Source organism: Scleropages formosus, chromosome 3 (genome assembly GCF_900964775.1).
Source record: "Scleropages formosus chromosome 3, fSclFor1.1, whole genome shotgun sequence".
NCBI classification, from domain to species: Eukaryota; Metazoa; Chordata; class Actinopteri; order Osteoglossiformes; family Osteoglossidae; genus Scleropages; species Scleropages formosus.
Genome location: NC_041808.1, coordinates 3,323,248 through 3,342,981, shown reverse-complemented (window position 1 = coordinate 3,342,981; position 19,734 = coordinate 3,323,248). Strand labels below are relative to the sequence as shown.

General features: G+C 50.3%; 1 protein-coding gene across 1 annotated transcript; it reads left to right on the top strand.

Annotated features, from left to right (window-relative positions):
* Positions 1 to 395: 395 nt before the first annotated feature.
* socs3b (suppressor of cytokine signaling 3b) lies at positions 396 to 4,270 on the top strand. The gene is made up of 2 exons (XM_018736410.2): positions 396 to 758; positions 1,640 to 4,270. Exon 2 carries the CDS (start codon positions 1,796 to 1,798, stop codon positions 2,420 to 2,422), a length of 627 nt encoding a protein of 208 aa, XP_018591926.1. The 5' UTR covers positions 396 to 758; positions 1,640 to 1,795; the 3' UTR covers positions 2,423 to 4,270.
* Positions 4,271 to 19,734: the final 15,464 nt, after the last annotated feature.

Sequence of the window (19,734 nt, the reverse complement as noted above, 5' to 3'; positions counted from 1 at the left end):
GTGCGGGTAAAAATTCTGAATTATTGGTGTTAGGTAAACAATGGAAATGTTTCGGAATATGTGTGGCACGGTTGTTGAATATTTTTATTTTTATTATTATTATTATTATTATTATTATTATTGTTGGTGGTGGTGATGTGCAGAAAGGACGGAGTTGCTGTCTATGTCCACGAGCTCCTTTCACTTCTTCACCTTGCAGAAAGAGAGGGGGGAGGGGAGCTCACAGTGTGTGAATACCAGGAATCGCTAGTAGAAACACACACACACACACTCGCGCTCGCGCTCGCTTGAGAGAGAGAGAGAGAGAGAGAGAGAGAGAGAGAGAGAGAGAGAGCGAGGGAGATGAAAGAGGGGGGAGGGAGTGTATTTATAAGATACCCCTGGCTGTGTTTTACCAGAAGCAGAGCGCCAGATTTCTCTTTCCTTACTGGAAGCGAGGGGCGGAGCCTGTCGTTTATAAGGCTCGCGCTCCGCCGGGCGCTCGCGACACACACACACACACACACAAAACCACGTACATGCACACACGCGCGCGCAGGCGGCACGGGCCGATACGCGCGCGCGCGCCGTGCTGCATTGAATCGCGCTGCGCTCGGACTGAAGGATTTATTCCGCTCTCCGAAAAAAACAAAATTAAAAAAAAAATAAAAACATCATCACTGGACATTACAGTTATCAATTTACTGTCGGCATCTGTGTTTTGTTAAAGGACAAAACAAGTTGACATTTTTCCGGGGGAAAGACACGGCTCGGCTGAGGTAAGTGATTGTGTGTTATAAGACTAGTTATGTGCGTTTGTGTGTCCGAAATTCGCTTCTGTGAGCTATAAAATGTTGGCAAAAATGTAAAAAATACCGATGCGCGTCTTTATATACATTATCATGCGAGGTTTTACCTCAGAAAATTAATGGAAAGAACATCACAGCCCTGGCTTAAAAAATAATGAGCGGTCTTTTCAAACACCGTTTAAAACAAGGGAAAAATGCAGATTAGTGACTATTTGTATTTTCGAAAAAGACCAGAATGATGGAGAGGAGTCAGGAGAAGTTGAAGCTGAAGATTCTGAACTCACTGAAGATGCCATTTCTCTCGCCATCCAGACACATGAATCTCCATATTCATAAACTGGTACAATAACCCAAGAGTGGCACATATTTACAGCAAAGTCTGAAAATGGTGATGAAGGAGTTGGTATTTGACAGGAATGTGTCTGCTATTGTGGCCTTCTGGTCGCGTCTCTGAGGGACATCACTCGGAGTACAAGATTCACGAGAAGGCTTCTGAAGAACTTTGTAGATCGGGAGGTTCTTCAGAAGGTGTCTGGAGGATTGTGTAGAGTATGAGGTTCATCAAAGTCTGGAGGACTTTTGTACATTAAAAGGTTTATGAGAAGGTGTCTGGGCGACTATGTAGGTTATGAGATTCTTCAGAAGGTGTCTGACTTCTTCTGAACTCTGAGTAAACTTTCAGTTGCATCATCGGCGATGTCTTTGACAGGAGTCGCGCCCGTGTCTCGGGCTGCACTTTCAGAAGTCTTGTGTCACGTTGGTATGTCAGGTCCAGGCTCGTGAGCACATCTAGGAAGGGTCCATGATGTAGACCATGTCTAATGCAAACTCTCCCGTCTCCTGTCTTTCAGTGGCCCACCACAGCTGTACAGTTCACCTTCTCCAGATGTTCTAGCAGTGACTGAGCCCTCAGCAGCTTGCCTGGCCACCCGAGTCCACCTTGGGGCCCTACCATTCGGGACTCTGTGTGGCATCCACCAAGAAGCTCAGGGTGTGGGCGCAACGCCATGGTAACCCACAGCAAGTTTGATTCCGCGATGAGCAGCAGCCCCTTTGATGCCAGCATGCGGCTGCCGCCCCATAGATACAAGACCTTCAGCTCCAAGGTCCAGTACCAGCTTATCCTCACTGCCGTGCGGAAATTGCAGGAAAGCGGCTTCTACTGGGGTGCCGTCAGCGGCAAAGAGGCCAATAGCCTCCTGAGTGCAGAGCCTGAAGGCACCTTCTTGGTGCGAGACAGCTCTGACCACCGGCATTTCTTCACACTCAGCGTCAAGACTGCTTCGGGCACCAAGAACCTGCGCGTGCAGTGCGATGGCACCGCCTTCTTCCTGCAGACTGACCCAAAAAGCACGCAGGCCGTTCCCCGCTTTGACTGTGTGCTGAAGCTGATCCACCACTACATGCCACCCAAAGGTGGCTCGTCCCCAGGGGTTCCACGCAGCACATACTTCATCCACTCTGGTGGTGAGAAGATCCCACTTGAGCTGCTGAAGCCACTGTCCACCAGCATGTCCTCTTTGCAGCATCTTTGCCGCAAGACAGTCAACGGGCACCTAGACATTTCCAGCAGGAGGGACCAACTGCCCCACCCGCTCAAGGAGTTCCTCCAGGAGTACGATTCTCCCATCTAAAGAGTCCCCCTTAGTCCCGCAGACTGAAAACAGGTGGCCTGGGAATCCCCAGAGACTGAGCTCAGATGCCTGGTGCCCTGTGTGGGTGACTTGGGGAGTGTGCAGGCAGGAGATCCGAAGTTCCGGAAGATGTTTCGGGAGACAAGAGTCTCGGGAGTGGTGAGGAGGAAGCTGGCAGCGCTGCTTGCCTGGCTAAACGAGGGCGGTGGGGTTAATGGGCATGGTGACATGGACTTAACCGGGTCAGTGGCATGCTCTGGTATGGCCACCACCTGCCTTTGCGATGGACATGTGCAAATTGGACTCCTGTGCCCTTGTGGGGCCTCCTCCATGCCCCGCCTCCAGCGAAGGACAAGGCGGGGCCGATGCCAGGTGGCCCCCATCTCTTTTTGTGTCAAACGCCAAGGTCTTACCATCACCCAGTCAACCCAGTGTGATTGTAGCAGCGTGGCTCACTTCGCGACGACGTTCACGGCGAACTGTCATGCGGGAATCTGGTATGCTGCTATAGCTACGCTTCAGTTCTTTTAATTGATAAGATTTTTCTTTCTTTTCTTGTTGACTTTTAATTGCCACCCTACCACTGCCACGACCACTGCTACCCACCCGGATGGGTGTTTTGGTAGCTCCGTGTTGCCTCCACGTCTGAATGAAGTGTGGAGCCAGCGCTCTGCAATGACATACACATTTCCACTGCTGCTTGCCAACCACGATTGCCTCATAAGTGGCTGCGGGAGGACGGTTGGTCGATGGCTGGGGGAGGTGGGAAGGCTGGGCCCGCCAAGCCGCCGGTGCCCCCTCCCCGGAGCACTGTTTCTGACTAGCACCGTATGTCGGTGCATGTTCCTGATAAGATGGCCCATTTCTTGCCTGAGACTGGTTCAGAGAACGACAATTCGTAAGAGCACGGTTGGACAGGCGGCCTCATCCCACACGTTAGCGCCCCCGTGTGAGTGCCGCTGAGTGCAGACGGCGGGGGCCTGGCATTTCGCAGGAAGTCCATGGCAGAGGCCGCGACATCTCACATCTGCTCGGTGGAAGGAAGAGGCAGAGAGCCAGTGACTGCCTAATAAACAAACGTGAAGTGCGGACCTGTGAAGCTGATCCAAGCCACTCGGGGACACCCTGAGGGCACGCCGCTGCTCCTCACTATATGAATGTGGGCCGAGGGGGGTGCTCTCTCTGTTACACTGACCCCCCTGCGCTCGGTTGGAAAAGGAGAGGGCAGATGCGTGTGCTCAGCAGTCCCGTGCTGGAGACTTCCGTGAACGAGAAATGCATGCAGACAGTGTGGTGGGGTTCGTGGTGAATTTCACAGGCACGATGCCTCATGTGCTCGCTCATGAATGTATTAAAAAGGAATCTCTCTTCCTGTCAGCCAGCGGGAGAATCCCCGGTTCCGTCGGTTGTAATTTTTTTTTATTTCCTAATACAAGACAATGTTTACATTAGTGAAAGCAGACGAGACAATATGTGTGTATTTTCCAGTCTTTTATAAAGAGTTCACCTTTAATGGCTCGCCAGATTACTGGCAGAACAAGCTTGAAGATCTAAAACAAAATAAAAGCAAACAAAAAAAGAAAATTTGCACATATTTATATTTATAAGACATTTCAGTAATTTATATTAAAGAGCACTATTTTTACAAAATGATCCCTGTCTTTTGAGTGTGTCATTTCGTCCTTTCCTGTAACATGCACACAAGGTAAATGTGGGTCCGCATCTTCATATGCACATCCTACTCAGCACCTACATGCAGTCACACGTGTCTGCTTTCGCGTGCACGTAGCGCATCTTTCTTCCTGTAGACCCCCGCAGCAGCCCTCCCCCAGCGTAGCTCTCGACGACAGCGTGTGATTGAAGAAGCGTGAGTTCTCAGGCGTCTCTCTTTCAATCTCTTTGAATTTACAGTAAGAGCCAGCTGTCTCCAGGCCCTGGTTTCTCTGATGTGGGCTTTCTGTGAAAAAGCAGGGTGTCGGCAGAGCAGATTCCAGTACGGTTGAGCGTAGCTCCCGGTGTTCGTAAACCCCTGGGCAAGGCTTACCGTTTCCTGTGCTTGTTCAAACAAAGTTCTGCCAAATCCTGCCCTCCCCCCGTCCCATCCAGGCACTTCCCAGATCTCTCAACGAGTGACACGCTGCAAAACGTTCAACTACACCCACCACAGAGCATGTTAAAAAGCATCCCACGTGCACTTTGAAAGTCTCTGGGATTAAACGTTTTCGGGTCTTTCCGGAACATCTGAAGTTTTCCAAAGCCTTGCGAAACAGAAGAATTCGGCCTGTGTGTCTTCAGTCTCCTGAAGACCCCAAAAATTTAAATTGTTCATTGAAGCAGGCCCGCTTACAGGAAATCTGAAACAACTGAGCCATCTCTTGCGGCGTTCCTCCCCCTCACCCCACCGCAGCCCCGAAAACCCTTACCTCTCTCTATGAATATGAATACCCTCTTCAGATAACTGAGCTTTCGCATAATGTGCCTACCCCTCATCCGCCACGTAATGACTTCCTAAAGTGGGACTGACATGACTCACTCTTGGCCTTCGCAACATCGAGACTTAGTGTCAGGAATAGGCCCCCCCACCCCGTTCAGTGCACTGCAAACACGGGGATATTTCTCGCTTGCTGCCGCTCCGCATGAAACCCTTCGTAAAGATTAACCGCTCGCCGCTGGGAGAAAAGCAGACCTTGACCTGTACCCCGAACTGTACCCTTTCAGCAGCTGTTTACCCACCCAACCCGATGTGCCGTGCTGCAAAAGCGCTGTGATTAACAAGGTGCAGGAAAGAGCGCAGGAGGCGTGCGGTGAATGACAATGAGCGACGCCACATTGAGCATTCAGGGATTTAGCCTGGAGGAGCTAAAAACGTTGTAATGATTACATGGTTTTACCTGCGGGGTTAATGGAAGAGCGAAACAAGCCAAAGGAATGTGGGTGAAGCAGCACTGGGGTGTGGAGCAGCGTTCATCTGTGGAGAGTGCGTGTGGAGGTCCTCGGGTTCCCTTAGTCCTGTTGAGCCTTTGCTGAATGGCGCTCAAATGCACCGCCGCGCTGCAGACGCATCTCAGTTCGTACGCCTCTAGACAGTGACACACTGCGTTTTTGTCTGCCCCGCGTCATGAGCTCGCATAAAAGCAAGAGTTTCTTCACTCTGAAGCGGAATGCCGCTCGTCAGAGTTCGTGCTCACCAGCTCAGAAAGAGACCTTGATCTTACAGTTGCAAGTACAGAGGTCATTGTGTGTTTGCTCAGCAAATGTTTTTCTTTTGTAATCTGTACATATAGTGGAATATTCACTGAAATCAGGACAAGCGGTTATTGAAAGTGGGTTGATGGATGGATGTAATGATGAATGGACGGATGGATGGACAGGAGAATGGATGGATGGATGGATGAATGGATGGATGGACGGACAGGAGGATGGATGGATGGATGGATGGATGGACAGATGGATGGATGGATGGATGGATGGATGGATGGATGGATGGATGGATAGGTTATTTTTCCGTTTTCATGTCATTCATTCATTTTAATAACCGCCCGTCCAGTGTCTCATTGGTGGGGTTCCCAACCTAGAAACATGGGTGTGAGGCAGGGTAAACCTTTGATGTTATGCCAGTCCATCACAGGACAATCTCACACACACACACACACGCATACACATACACACACATGCACACACACACCGCAGGCAATTAAGCATCACCAATACAGGCAGTCCTCAGATTATGAATGATTTCCGTTCCTAAGCCTGTCTTTAAGTCGAATTTGTATGTAAGTCAGAACAATTTGGTACGGTTCGTATCTAACATCAGTTAGTCCAATGTTTGTCATAGTATAGAGTATATAGTGTACCTTCCTATACATAAAAAACATTAAAGAAACACTTCCTGTAGACGCACAATGTTTTGATGCTCGTCGCAAAGTAGCGCCCGTTTGTTATTACGAACCCTTGTATGTAACTCGAATTTGTAATATAATAGGTTAGGGGGTTCGTAACTACGGGTTGTATGTAAGTTGGACGTTTGTAACCCGGGGACTGCCTGTACTCCAGAAACACATATTTTCCTATCAATAACAAAAAAGAAATCAGAAACAACACAGATGGAAAGACTGATACGAGGCAACTTCGGAACCTCGAAAGTGCCGCGCAGTCAGACAGGTGAATCTGTAAATTTCGGTAAATTTTTAATTTCATAAATCATCAGAAAAGCACACCTTGACCAGAAAGCCTCACTGAATTTAGATGATCTTTTTAGGACATCTGAGAGTAAACGGGTAGAATCGCATATAGGAATCTTTGAAATGCATGAATTTCGAGCGTCGAAGGAAACCGACGTGACGCCCGACGGCAACACCCATGCGCCACACAGACCGAGCCAGACTTGAACCTAGCGCTACGTCCGTGAAACTGTTTCGAACCCAGTGGAGGTCAAGGAATATCTGCTGAAGCAATCTGAACTGAGCCCTCTCTCAAGGAGCTGAACTAACAACCTGTTGGTCACACAAATCCAGCTCTGGAGCCGTTAGACCACCCAAGGGAAGGAGTGGGAGGATGCCTCGGAGATAATGGTTGGAACTGCGCTTCCTGCACAGGAAGAGATAAATACGTGTCTCCGCAGACCGCAGGTGGATGAAAGAAGGTCCACGGAGGGGCAGACGGACTCCGATTAGAGCCACCCGCAGCAGCCCGGCATCTCATAGCGGATAGTTTCCCTCAGCCTCCCGGAACGGCCCTCCGGCCTGTAGGGCGACCACACCCTCCTCCGAATCACCGCATCCATTGCGTCTTCCTTCAGGACTTCTCCTCGCTGACATTTGTATTCTGAGGGAGTCGTATGTCAATTTGTAAAAGGCGCTGGTGTAAAACCGCAACCTGGACGGGGTTGAGTCTCGTTAAACTACCGGAGGCTCTTTGAGAAGAGGCCGGGGAGACGAGAGCCTGGAGCAAAGGCTGTTTGGTCTTTTGGACTCATTCTCAAAACATTCAGCTGCGGCACGTGGGAGAACGTCCCAGGTGGGGCCGATGGGAATGCACCCCCCCTCCCCCCCGATCAGCCCGGTCCCCACCCGTGGCGGCAGCCTCTGTAAACAGAGCGGTGGCCTCTTCCCAGAAGGGCGAGCCTCTCAATGACAGTAAGGCCGGGAGACGGCCTTCACACACCGCACCGCGCCCCACCGTACCCCACAGCTCGCTCTCTCGCCACTTTCACTTTTCTCAGTTTCTCCCTTCTCTCGCTCTCTAGCAAAACTGGAGACCGGAATCGGCCCATAAAAGAGCACTTATACTGGGTTATACGTGAAAAAAAGTCCAGCATTAAAGTTGTTTTGGGATATGTCGCCTTTTCCTAAAATATATGCGCTACTTTCGCCTTGCAATTGCTGGAAATGATGTTTCCCAAGCGTATACCCTCACCATGGTCTATATACTCTTACCACACTCTATATACCCTCACCATGGTACATATACCCTCACCATGGTGTATATACCCTCACCACGGTCTATATACCCTTACCACGCTCTATATACCCTTACAACGGTCTATATACACTCACCACGGTGTATATACCCTCACCATGGTGTATATACCCTCACCACGGTCTATATACCCTTACCACGCTCTATATACCCTTACAACGGTCTATATACCCTTACCACAATGTATATACCCTCACCATAGTGCATATACCCTTACCACGGTCTACATACCCTCACAATGGTCTATATACCATCACCACAGTATTGAACCACGTGCTGCTGTAGAAGCACTTGAATGGTGAGGAAAGTAAAATAGAAAAATGAATAAAAAATATTTTATTAATATTTTTAAAACCACACCCCCTGCCTTTTTGCCAAGAAGGGCACAGTTGCGCTACCTTTTAGGACCCGCCTTCACTACCGGGGGGCGGGGTCTCATCCCGGAGCTCGATGGGACCCCGGAAAAGCGTGACAACAGTGCCACTTTCCATAGAGGGAGTGTGTGTGTGTGTGTAGAAAGATTACGAAGGCAGCAAACTGTGCTGCAGGACCTGGGAGGCACACACAACACACACTGATATATACAGGCACACACACGCTCACAATCTTAGGCCCGATACACCCAGTGCAAACTGACCAAAATAAACACCAGTCTTTCAACAGGACATGTTTGTGTTTCCATGTTTCTGAGAAATGTATTTTTCAGCAAAGACAAACAAAAAAAATACGATTGTTTCTGTCCCCCTCCCCCCCCCCCCGACACCCCAATACCCACATCTTTGACTAAGTACGTCTGCTATTCGTAGACCTTTCTGGGAACATTCGGCCGCTCGGGTTCGTTGTTATGTTTGTGACAGCGCAGGAAAACTCAACGCTTTACGATTTAACCATAGCCCCCCCACCCCGATAACCACCCCCCACTGGCGCCATGCGCAAACCGCCGTTTGACGCAGCCCGGTGCACGCCCTCATCAAACCGAGCACAAGGTGTTCCCAAACACTCCGATTGCTGATTGTTGTGGACAGCCACCCCCCACCCCCCACCCCCCACCCCATCCCCTCCTCCATCGTCTGCATGGGTCGTAAGAATGCAGACATGCAAAGGCAAACCCCCAGGGATCCACTTTCAGAGCGCAGCGGGGATCGCATCCCGCAAGGAGTCCAAGCGCCTGACTCACTGCTTCGGTGAAAATTAAGACCGTGACTTCCGTGCGCCGAATGACAAGGTGTAATTATTTTTTCAGTTGGAAGTTTTCTCAGAAGCACCTTGCAGCACTAAAGCCACTTAGGATGATTTACTCATTTGTGCAGCGGGGTCATTTTTTACTGTATGTGTTCAGGGAAGGCACCTTGGTCAGGGGCCTAGAGCAGGGGGTGGAGTTTGAACCGAGCTCCGAGCGCAGCGGCTGTAACCGCCACGGTACATGCTACGACGATCAGACAAGAAGCGACTGCCGAACGCATGTATTTCGCAGTATTTCCCAGTGTAACGCCAACCTCATTTGCATAACGACCACAGTGATGCTCCTGTTAAGTGCCGTCCTGATCGCGCATCTCCGCTCGGATCCGGTGGCACGGGGGCGTCCGTCCGCATTCGAGCTGTGCCGAGCAGGGCCTGCGGACGCCGTGCGCCTCGGGGCGGTCGGCGCGGTCACGTCCTGCAGCCGCCGAGAGCATCGGCGCGACCGTTGAGCAACCGCAGCCTTCGGTGCAAAGAAGGCAGATCAATATGAGCGCGGGATGCCGAGCGCGCGCTTTTTATAGGGCCGTGCGAAGGGTGGAGGCAGAGGGGGATCCTTCCCGGCAGATGCGTGCCGGTCTGCGAGCAGGAGAAAGAGGACCCCATTGAGGCCATGTTAGGGTGGGCGGCGCGCCAGCTCGTGCTGCGATGGGGCCTAACGGGAAAGGAATGCATAAAGATTTTGATACGTCCTGGGGCCCAGAGAGCGCCGGGTGGGGGGGGGGGGTTGGGCAAGAACGAGCCGCACAGGTTCACGTCCCCGGAGCGGCCGTGGCCGCAGCTGCGCGGCGAACGCGGCTCCGAGCGCTCTAACGAAGGTCCGCGTCGGGCGTCGCGCGCCGTCACACTCGATATTCACACTCATAATCGTAGCCTCAAATAGTCATCTGTGGTTGTGAGCTTCTTCCCTTCGAACCGTCGATGTTCCTAGACAGGGGGTGCGCTGCTTGTGACACGGAGGGTATGTGAGAGGGCAGTGGTTTCTGAGCGTGTGTGTGTGTGTGTGTGTGTGTGTGTGTGCGTGCGAGCTGCAATAACGAGTAAGAGATAAGTCCTTTTGGTGATGATAGTGCATGTGTGTGTGTGTGTGTGTGTTTGCACGCAGCAGGCCACAACCCCAAGCCCACCCCACCCCAGCCCCTTTCTCGGTTTCACACATGGTTTCCATTCCCTGCATACCTTCTGTGCCGTCAGGAGCCCCATTTCCAGGAAAGGGCTTTTTAATTGAATTGCCCCCAGCTGCCTGCCCGGCATGCGAGTCCTGAGCACATCCCCCCAATGCCCCAACCCCCCCCCCCCCCCCCCAGCCGTCGTCCCCCAATGACTCGCGCAACTACACACACACACACACACACACACACACACACACACACACACACATTTGATTCATGCAAGCACCCCTCCCCAAGGCATCCCCCCTGTGTTTTGCAGCCCGGATTTGTGCTGCGTCTGCAGGCCGGGCGCCTGCGGCTGCGAGTCCTCGGTTGCCACGACAAAGTGCTGACGGGGCGTGCTCTCGAGACATAACCGCATGGGGCGGGGTCACAACAACTATAATAATAATAATAATAATAATAATAAGAGTAAAGAGCATTAAAAAAATGATGGTGCGAGAGGGATGGTCTGGATACCTAGATAATCTCTGTGTGTGTGTGTGTGTGTGTGTGTGTGTGTGTGTGTGTGTGTGTGTGTGTGTGTGTGTGTTGGGGTACCAGCTAGCCCAAATGAGAACACAATATGGGAAGCTACTACGTTTACAGGTGTGTGTGTGTGTGTGTGTGTGTGCGTGTGTGTGTGGCCCTGTGCGTGTGCCATTTTTGCGCTGGTGCATCTGCACAGACGGAGCATGCGAGCGCTTGCCTGCACGCGCCCTTGTGTGCGTTCGTGTGAGCGAACGTGTTTCGAACTGCAGAGGAGAGCTGCCGACGACCGTGTTTTCACATGCGAAAGAGGTCTTTCGGGGGAGGGGGGCGGGGAGAGGAAACCAGACCGATGAGGTGTGTTTCCGCTGGGGGGGGGGGGTGATGTAGAGACCAGGTTACACCTGAAGCGACGAGTGATGCCTCACCTCGTCAAAACAACAACCCTGCGACCGCACACCTCACACACGCCATAAAAACAATAGTGCTACCAAGAAAAAGAGGCCCGCTTCTGCACGGCGACGAGACGAGACGACACAGTTCGCAGAAGGGCGCACGGCCACCGCATCGCTGCAGTTGTGGCGACAGAGCGCGGGTTCGAAAAGCCTAAGGGTACACTCCCCAGGAACACACTTGAGAGTCAAGGACAGGACAGGACAGGAAAGATAAACCTGCAGTTTGTCATCTTCTGCATTTGCACCATTTTCTAAGAAAAGCAAAGGCGGGGGGGGCATTTAATATTTTAGAAAAAAAATGAATTTGTCTTCATTGCAAATAACCACAACATCTATCACAGCGATTACACTGAAAAGGACCAGCAGGTTGGCTTAAAAATCTGGAAGTGTGTGTGTGTGTGTGTGTGTGTGTGTGTGTGTGTGTGTGTGCAGCTGCCGGACACAGATGTTTAGGGGTTCCGATGGCTGCGTCCACCTCTATGGACCTCTTTGTGTGAAAGGGGCCACCGCATCGCTTTCGTACCGAGTCCAAGGTCCACACCAGGGGTCCAGCTCCCCCTCGACAACCCCAGCGCGTTGACAGGACTCAAGCTGTGCCGCTACGGGAGAGAACTCATGCACACCTGGGTCGTATCCATCGCCGTCCGACCCTGCGCGATGGATCCCATCTCCGCTCTGATGGATGGTCACAGCAATGGGACACGGTACGGTAAAACCCAAAACAGGTGTTTGGGGTTTAGACATGACCCTCGAAGATGGATCAGGACCGTGTTTTTAAGCTTTTCACTACACCAGTAGAATGGGTCACGTCCAAACTCCAGTGGGCTGTCGGTTCATACCCCACCACGTCCTTTGTGCCATGTTGCAGCAGGTGGCGCGGTGGTTAGCGCTTCTGTGTTGCACTTAAAGGAGCAGGGTTCAAATCCCACCCTCTGCTCTAGTACCCTTGATGGAAGCACTTACCCTGAACTGATACAGTAAAAATTACCCAGCTGTATAAATGGGTAAACCAGTGTAAAAAGCCTGGTGCACAAAGCTAACTCCAAGGATGGAAAAACACAGAAGTAACAATGGTCACATGTTGGTGGGCTCTCATGTATGGTATTTCTATCTGGGTTATGCTTTTACCGGCGTAAGCGCCAGTGCGGGGTCAATAATATGATGCCGCAGCATTTCTCTGAAGTCTCACACTTGCACAGATGTGCAGCTCCCTGCCAGTAGGGGTTTGGGTCGAGGCCCGGGGGGAAGAGCGTGCGGAGGCCTCCCGAGGACCAGCGCAGGTGTGTGGGGCTTTCTCTCAGAGAGGTGTGTGTCTTGCGAGCGATTCACCCCACTCCTGGGGGGGGGGGGGAGAGAAAGCCAAATCGCACCATCTGCACCGAGGCCACGTGACAGGAGACGGAGTTCAGTGGAGTTCAGAGCCGCTTCGACATAACTGCCTTTTACTTGGAAGAGCAATTTCAGCGAACAGAAAACAGAGAGGAGTCGGCGGGGTTACGCAATTGGGGCAGCTGCTCCGCGCTCGCACCCCCCCCCCCCGCGTTGTAACGGGAACAGATCATAAATGAAAATATATACATACACACACACTTACTACACACACGTCACAACAGAGCGCCAAACGGGTTCGTTCAGATACCAGAGCGAGCACCAACGATGATGATAACTATTAATAATAATCATAACAATAATAGAGTCGAAGTGGAAGGTGCCATTAAGGCCATCGGGGTGTAAATGACGAGCCTTTGAAGGTGAGGGACGCGGCGTGCCTGTGAAAACAGCTCCGCCCCCCCAGACCTGTGTTTCCTCAGAAACACACAAAGAGCGCAGTGTGACTTCTGGGGAAGCAGTTTATTCATAGTTGTGTGTTGGCAGAAGTGCGTGTGCGAGCAGAGAGCGAACGGCGCAGCAGGGCAATCGGGGTCTCTGCTGCGGACGAACGCGGTCCTGAGCCACTGGACCGCAATTATGAACCGTAGAGCAGAACCCGGACTCTTCACCGTACGGTAAACAGGGTAAACGGGGCAGCAGGGGGCGCAACGGTTAGAGCCGCCACCTGCTGACCTGAAGGACCCAGCTTTGAATCCCAGCTCCTGCAGTGGTAACCTTGATCGAAGCACTTACCCCGAACCTACGGTAAAAATTACCATGCTGCATAAAGAGGTAGATCGTTGCAAGCTTGGGGGAAAATGTCAGCGAAATAAATCAAATGGAAATTTGGGGTAAAGCAGCGCCGAGTGAACAGAGCCACCGCCAGGATTCTTATCTCTGAAAGAAGTTTCCGGACAGGCATGATGTCATGCTGCGGAAGGGGCTTTCGGGCCCAAGGCATGAAGAGTCCAGACACAACACCTTTGTGGTCCTCTTGGCGCTGTCGCAGCGGCGCGTCCTGGCGAACGTGATCTCACCTGACCGCCGAGTTCCCGGTAAAACCGCCGATGAGATCGAGCGCGTGGCAGGAGTCCATCGCCCGGAACCAAACCGCATTCGCCTGACGTCATCTTTCGCAGGCGTTTTAACCCTTCCCGGCCCGCGGCGCAGAAATGGCTCCCAGATGCCGCTGATGAAAGAAGGAAACTGACAGATGTGCTTTTGTGGGCTCTGTCACGGTACGGTGGCGCTCTCCTCACACACCAGCTTTCTCACAGCTGTTTTCTTTTTTTTTTCCTGATCATAAAGTGCAGTAGCAGTGAGTGTAGTGGTTAGAAAAACTGCTTTTTACGCCAAGAATCCAGGTTCAAATCCCACCTCCTGCTGTAGTTCCCTTGATCAAGGTACTTACCTTGAACTGGCACTGTGAAAATTACCCAGCTGTATAAATGGGTAAATCAGTGTACAGACCTCACACTGAAAGTCACCATGTAGAAAAGTAAATCAGTGTGTGTTCCTTTGGAGGAAAGCATCAACTAAATAAATAAATGTAGGTGAAAAAAGATGGCTAGGCATGGCGGTGCAGTGGGTTGGAGCGGGTCCTGCTCTCCCGTGGGCCTGGGGTTCGAGCCCTGCTTAGGGTGCCTTGCGAAGAACAGCCTCCCGTCCTGGGTGCGTCCCTCTCCCTCCAGCCTCGTACCCAGTGCTGCCGGGTTAGGCTCCGGCTCCCCGCAACCCCATATAGGACAAGAGGTTCAGGCAGTGTGTGTGTGAAAAAAGATATCTTTGCAGCAACATTTTGGTCAGTTTAGTCACGGCCCACTGAGAACACTTTGTGTGTGTGTTCTGTTTCTCACTCTTCGTGTTGCCTGACCTGTGGTCATGCCACTTCCTTACACGGAATGTCGCTCTGTAGGTTGTGCATGCCAGAGTGTGTGTGCACAGAGACCACTGGAGAGGTGATCAGCCAGGAGGTCAACCGGCAGCTCGCTCCCTATCAGCTGCCAAGAGGACCTGAAAAGTGAACAAACACAAGAAACACAACAATGAGCTTCTCATTTGGGTCCTGAATTCACACCAGGAAACAGGCCTCCCACAGTGCCCACAGCACCCAGTCCCGCACGGTTTCCTTCTCTTCCTCTCTCTGCCACATCTCTGGTTCACTTTCAGTTATTCAAATAATGTTGGTTTCACACGTACAGACGTGCGTCACTTAACGACTTATCCCGGCGAGTGTAGGCCTAAACCCATATTACACCTCTAATTTTGGGGGTCGACTTATAAGCCAGCATATACAGTACATTTAGTCAGGGGCTGTACATTTTTTCCAACTCCGACTCCAGTAACCCAATAATTGCCTTCCACCTCCGACTCCACGACTCCAAATCCACAGCACTGCCCAAAAGTTGCACATTATTTTGGAGGTCGACTTACCAGTGAATATAGGCCTAAACCTATATTACACCTCTAATTTTTGGGGGTTGACTGATACGCCAGCATATACAGTACATTTGGTCAGGAGCTATACATTTTTACCGACTACGACCCCAGTAACCCCATAATTGCTTTCGACGCCGACTCCACATCACTGGCTAAAAGTTGCACATTATTTTGAAGGTCGACTTATCCAGCAAATATAGGCCAAAACCTATATTACATCTCTAATTTTTGGGGGTCGACTTATATGTTGGCATATATTGTACATTTAGCCAGAGTCGGTACATTTTTACCGATTCCGATTCCAGTAACCCAATAATTGCTTCCGACTCCACAGCACTGGCTAAAAGTTGCGCATTATTTTGAAGGTCGACTTATCCAGCAAACATAGGCCTAAACTTCTATTATACCTCTTATTTTTGGGGGTCAACTTATACAGTACATTTTTACCAACTCTGGTGACCCAATAATTGCTTCCAATTCCAACTCCACAGCACTGCACTGATGCACATTTAAGTTGTACGATCAACCAAGCAATTTCAATAACCACTTGTCCCAAGCACGGTCACAGGGTGCCGGAGCCTATCCCAGAGACATTGGGCGCAAGGGGTGGGGAGGTGTGCACCCTGGACAGGATGCCAGTCCATCACAGGACCACAACTGGTTACCCAGGTGAAGGTACCGGAGCAATTGCAGGGTAAGCACCTTGCTGACACTACAGCCAGAGGCATGGATCAAACCGGCAACCTGTGGAGCCAAAGGCAGCCGCTCCAACCACGATGCCATCAGCCGCCCGAGTTGCAGCTACTCCTCTGTTAAATGAATAAATGTAAATGTAAATTCATAGTCCGTAATGAAATAATTTCTGTGCGTGAAGGAAATTGCCAACAGAGCAGCACCGGCTCACACTGCCCTAGAGATCCTTGCTAGACAAACATTTCCTTAAGTGCAACAGGTCGCTGGACTCTGAACCTTGGCACCGGCCGTTAATAATTAGTGAAGCTGTACTGCCCGGATGAATACAGCACTGCGTGAATGATTTACGCAGTGGAGGAGGCTCGCACCCTGGGACTCGGCACGAGGAAGGCATCAGTACGAGGCCTTTCCTGAGCAGATGTGTGGAGCGGGGCGCGGCGAAAACCATAGGGCATTGTGCACAGATCAACTCACAACCGTTGGAAAAAAAAAAAAAACACAGCAGATAACAATCTTCAGCTCAGCCACAGTCAAATAAACAATCAAAAGAGCGAGACATTATCTTATCTAATGAAAAATGCCTTGCTAATTTACGCATGTAAATGCCTGGGTATTTTTTACTAAGCAAACACTTCTTTCAATGGTACAATAGCTACACTCCTTCTGGGACCTGAGCCAATATCCTTTCAGCTGTGATGTCATGTACCTCACATGTGATCAGACCAGAAGTGTGTGTGCCTGCAGTGCTGTCAAAGGAGGCCGGAGGTGTAAGGCCTCAATGTGACACATTATATTTATTCATTTAGCTCCAAAGCAACTTAGAATCTCAAGGTTACAATTATTTACCCATTTACAGAGCTGGGTAATTTTACCAGAGCAATTTAGGGGAAGTACCGTGCTCAAGGGTACCACAGCCCAATGGGGGGTGAACCTGTAACCTTCGGATGCAAAGGCCTTATATTGAACCCCTACACTAGCCGGTGTCCAGATGTTATCAGGCTCACTGTAATGTGATAAGGATATCAAACTAGTTACGAAAAGCAGAAATGCTGAACGAATTCAGTAGCAGACCGACCGTGCTCCACCTCCGGGTGTCTTCTCAGAAATCCGGCCATTAATAATGTACACCACGGTGTGTAGGCGGTCACCAGTTTTTTTAATTGCACCAGTCGGAAAATAGAAAAAAAGCAGTAAAGAAAAGGTATTAGGCGTGGTTTGAATGAGCGTATGGGAAAACATCAGGGGCATGATTACATGCTTCCATGAGACAAATGCTCAGCATCATTGTCATTGCACCAGAACCTTGGCGGTGCTTCCGCATATTTATGACTGGTCAGCCAATCAGCTTTACCCTCTGGAATGCTGACCTACACCGAAAATGACATTTCACTTTCCTAGGTAACACAGCTTGTACTTTGTTTTCAAGGTCACGTGGAGGTTATGTCACTAGTGCCATTACCTTTCCCCACCAGGTGGGCCACACTGGAACAATGCCCAGTGCATCAGCGGCCAATGGCAAGGGGCGGCCTGGGGCGCTCGAGCGCTATTGGTTGAAATGGGCCATAAGTGGGCGGAGCAAACTTTCCTAGTGGCCTGTGGATCCTGATTAAAATTCCCCTCAAATCATAATATATAAATATATTTGCATTCAAAAAAAAGCCTCGGACTGTGACATGCAAAAAACTGCAATCAGTTCAAGTAAGACACTCTATATATAGATTTTTTTCTTTCACTTTTTCCAGTAAAATCAAATTAAATTTTAAGAGAATTTCTGACACTCAGCCCTCTGTCTATCTATATCATAGATTGCTATATTTTATAAGTGGTTCTAGATTACTGAGTGTAGTCATATGTAAAATATGGGATCAGTGATATAACAGGCAATAAAATGTGAAGTGTACGGGAAGAGATTTCCAGTAAGACGCACACACACCCACACACACACACACACACACACAGTCAGACCGAAACATATGCTAACACATATTGAAACTGTGCTATGCCTAATCTGAGTGAATCCTGTTTGACCAGAGCTCTGTAACACATTTTTGCTTCTACTCCATCAGTGCGTTGAGGGAACTCCAGCTGCACCAGTGCCTCTGCTCTGGCTTTTGCTTTGCAGCCATACAAGAGGTGGTGGGTGCTCCTCTGTTGTGATCGGCCATGCATCCATCCATCCATCCATCCATCCATCCATCCATCCATCCATCCATCCATCCACTTTTAATACCTTGCTTGTCAAACTCAAGATCCCAATGGTCCACAGTTTGTCCTGCAAGAACAGGACACGAGACAGGATACACCTTGGACGGGACGCACGAGACCACCGTGCCACATTCTATCCGAGACATTCAGGGACGTCTCCAAAGCAGATTTTGGACTTTACTACGAGTCCTTGAGTGAAGCTGAGCCAGTCACATACCCATGGATGAAAGTTCCTGTGGGTCAAGCTTTGACAGCGAGCGTCCGACAAGACGATCTTCATCACCCAGAATTGCTGCTTGCATCTGATTCACGCTCGAGTCCAGCGTCACAGGTGCACGTTGTCCAAGGGCCGGGGGGGTGGGATCAGGGATCGAACGGGAGCTGTTTGGACGTGCATGTGTTTATTTATAGCCTTTCGTTTTACATCATTGTATTTTTACGTAGCTGTCTGTAAGATTCGATTTGCCAGAGGGAGCTGCCACATCTCACAGTTTTCTACGTCTTCACACCTATTTTTAGACACAAAGGGCTCCTGTCATAGCTGGTGTGTTAATGGGGGGTATTCGGTTCTCCGCAGCAGCGTACCCATTTCGTGCTGCTCTTCATGGGTCTGAAAACGTTCTGTGATCATCCAGAAGTTTCCATGAACCACAGGATGGCTCATCTTGTCTGAGTGTGAGGCACCGGTGAGAAGTGCCTTTGATCATCAGGTCAGTCATCACCGCAGCGCGGCCTTCACCCCCCAGAGTCGAGCCTTTCCCAGAACACACTGCCGTTCCGAGATCACACTCACCAGGATGGGTACCGTTCCTTGCGATGATCCAGATAACGCCCCTGTGACCAGAGCAAGACCCCCCCGGCCTTCAAAGCAAGGACTGGATCAAAATCAGAGACACACAGTGGTCTTGGTACCGCAGTCATAAGGCAAAAAAAAAAAAAAAAAAAAACAGAGCTATTGAGAAGAAATAAATGCAGGTGGAAAGATTCAATGCATCATGATATCGCTGTCATTTGTAATTGTTATCTGTTATCACTTTTTCTCACACACACACACACACACACACGCACACACAGCCATGCATGCACACGCTTGCGTGACCACAGAACAATGCGGAATGATTCATACCGTGGTTCTGTTTGGGAATTCTGAGACTTAGTGGAAAAACAGGAATGACCATTAGAGGAGTTGCCTGCAACCATAGGAACTGAACGGTAAGTGTTTTCTGGAAGGAGTGTTTATAAAGCTGGGAGCTGCTCGAACGGACAGAAAAGCCCTTCCGATTTGTGAGAAATGTCCGGAACAGAACGGCACCCACGCGACCAACGTGCTCAGAAACGACACGCTTGGGTGTCTGTTTCAGAATTTTTTTCATAATTAATTTTTGAATTGCTATTGAAATGAGCTCCCAGAAACCTACAGGACCTGATCACTTGCTACAACCCAACCAGGTCCTATGTTCGTTCCTCCACCTCTGATTGTTTGGTGGCCCCTAACCCTAACAGAGGTCCAAAATCGAAAACACAAAGGTTTTTGTTTCTGCCTCCAGCATGACAGAAGAATCTCCCCCTATCCCTCAGAACTGCTGAGTCCCTCTCGAGATTCAAGAAGAGTCTCAAAACACATCTCTCTCAGACTCCCTCCTCTCCAGATCTTCTGCCGACTCCACAAACGTAATTATCGGTCTAGAAAAATGACCACCTACCAATTCTATATGCAGCCACTTAGTGACGAAGCGACCGTACCGCCAAAATGTCTGCATCTGCAGCTCTCCGTCCGATGGCAAAATTCACT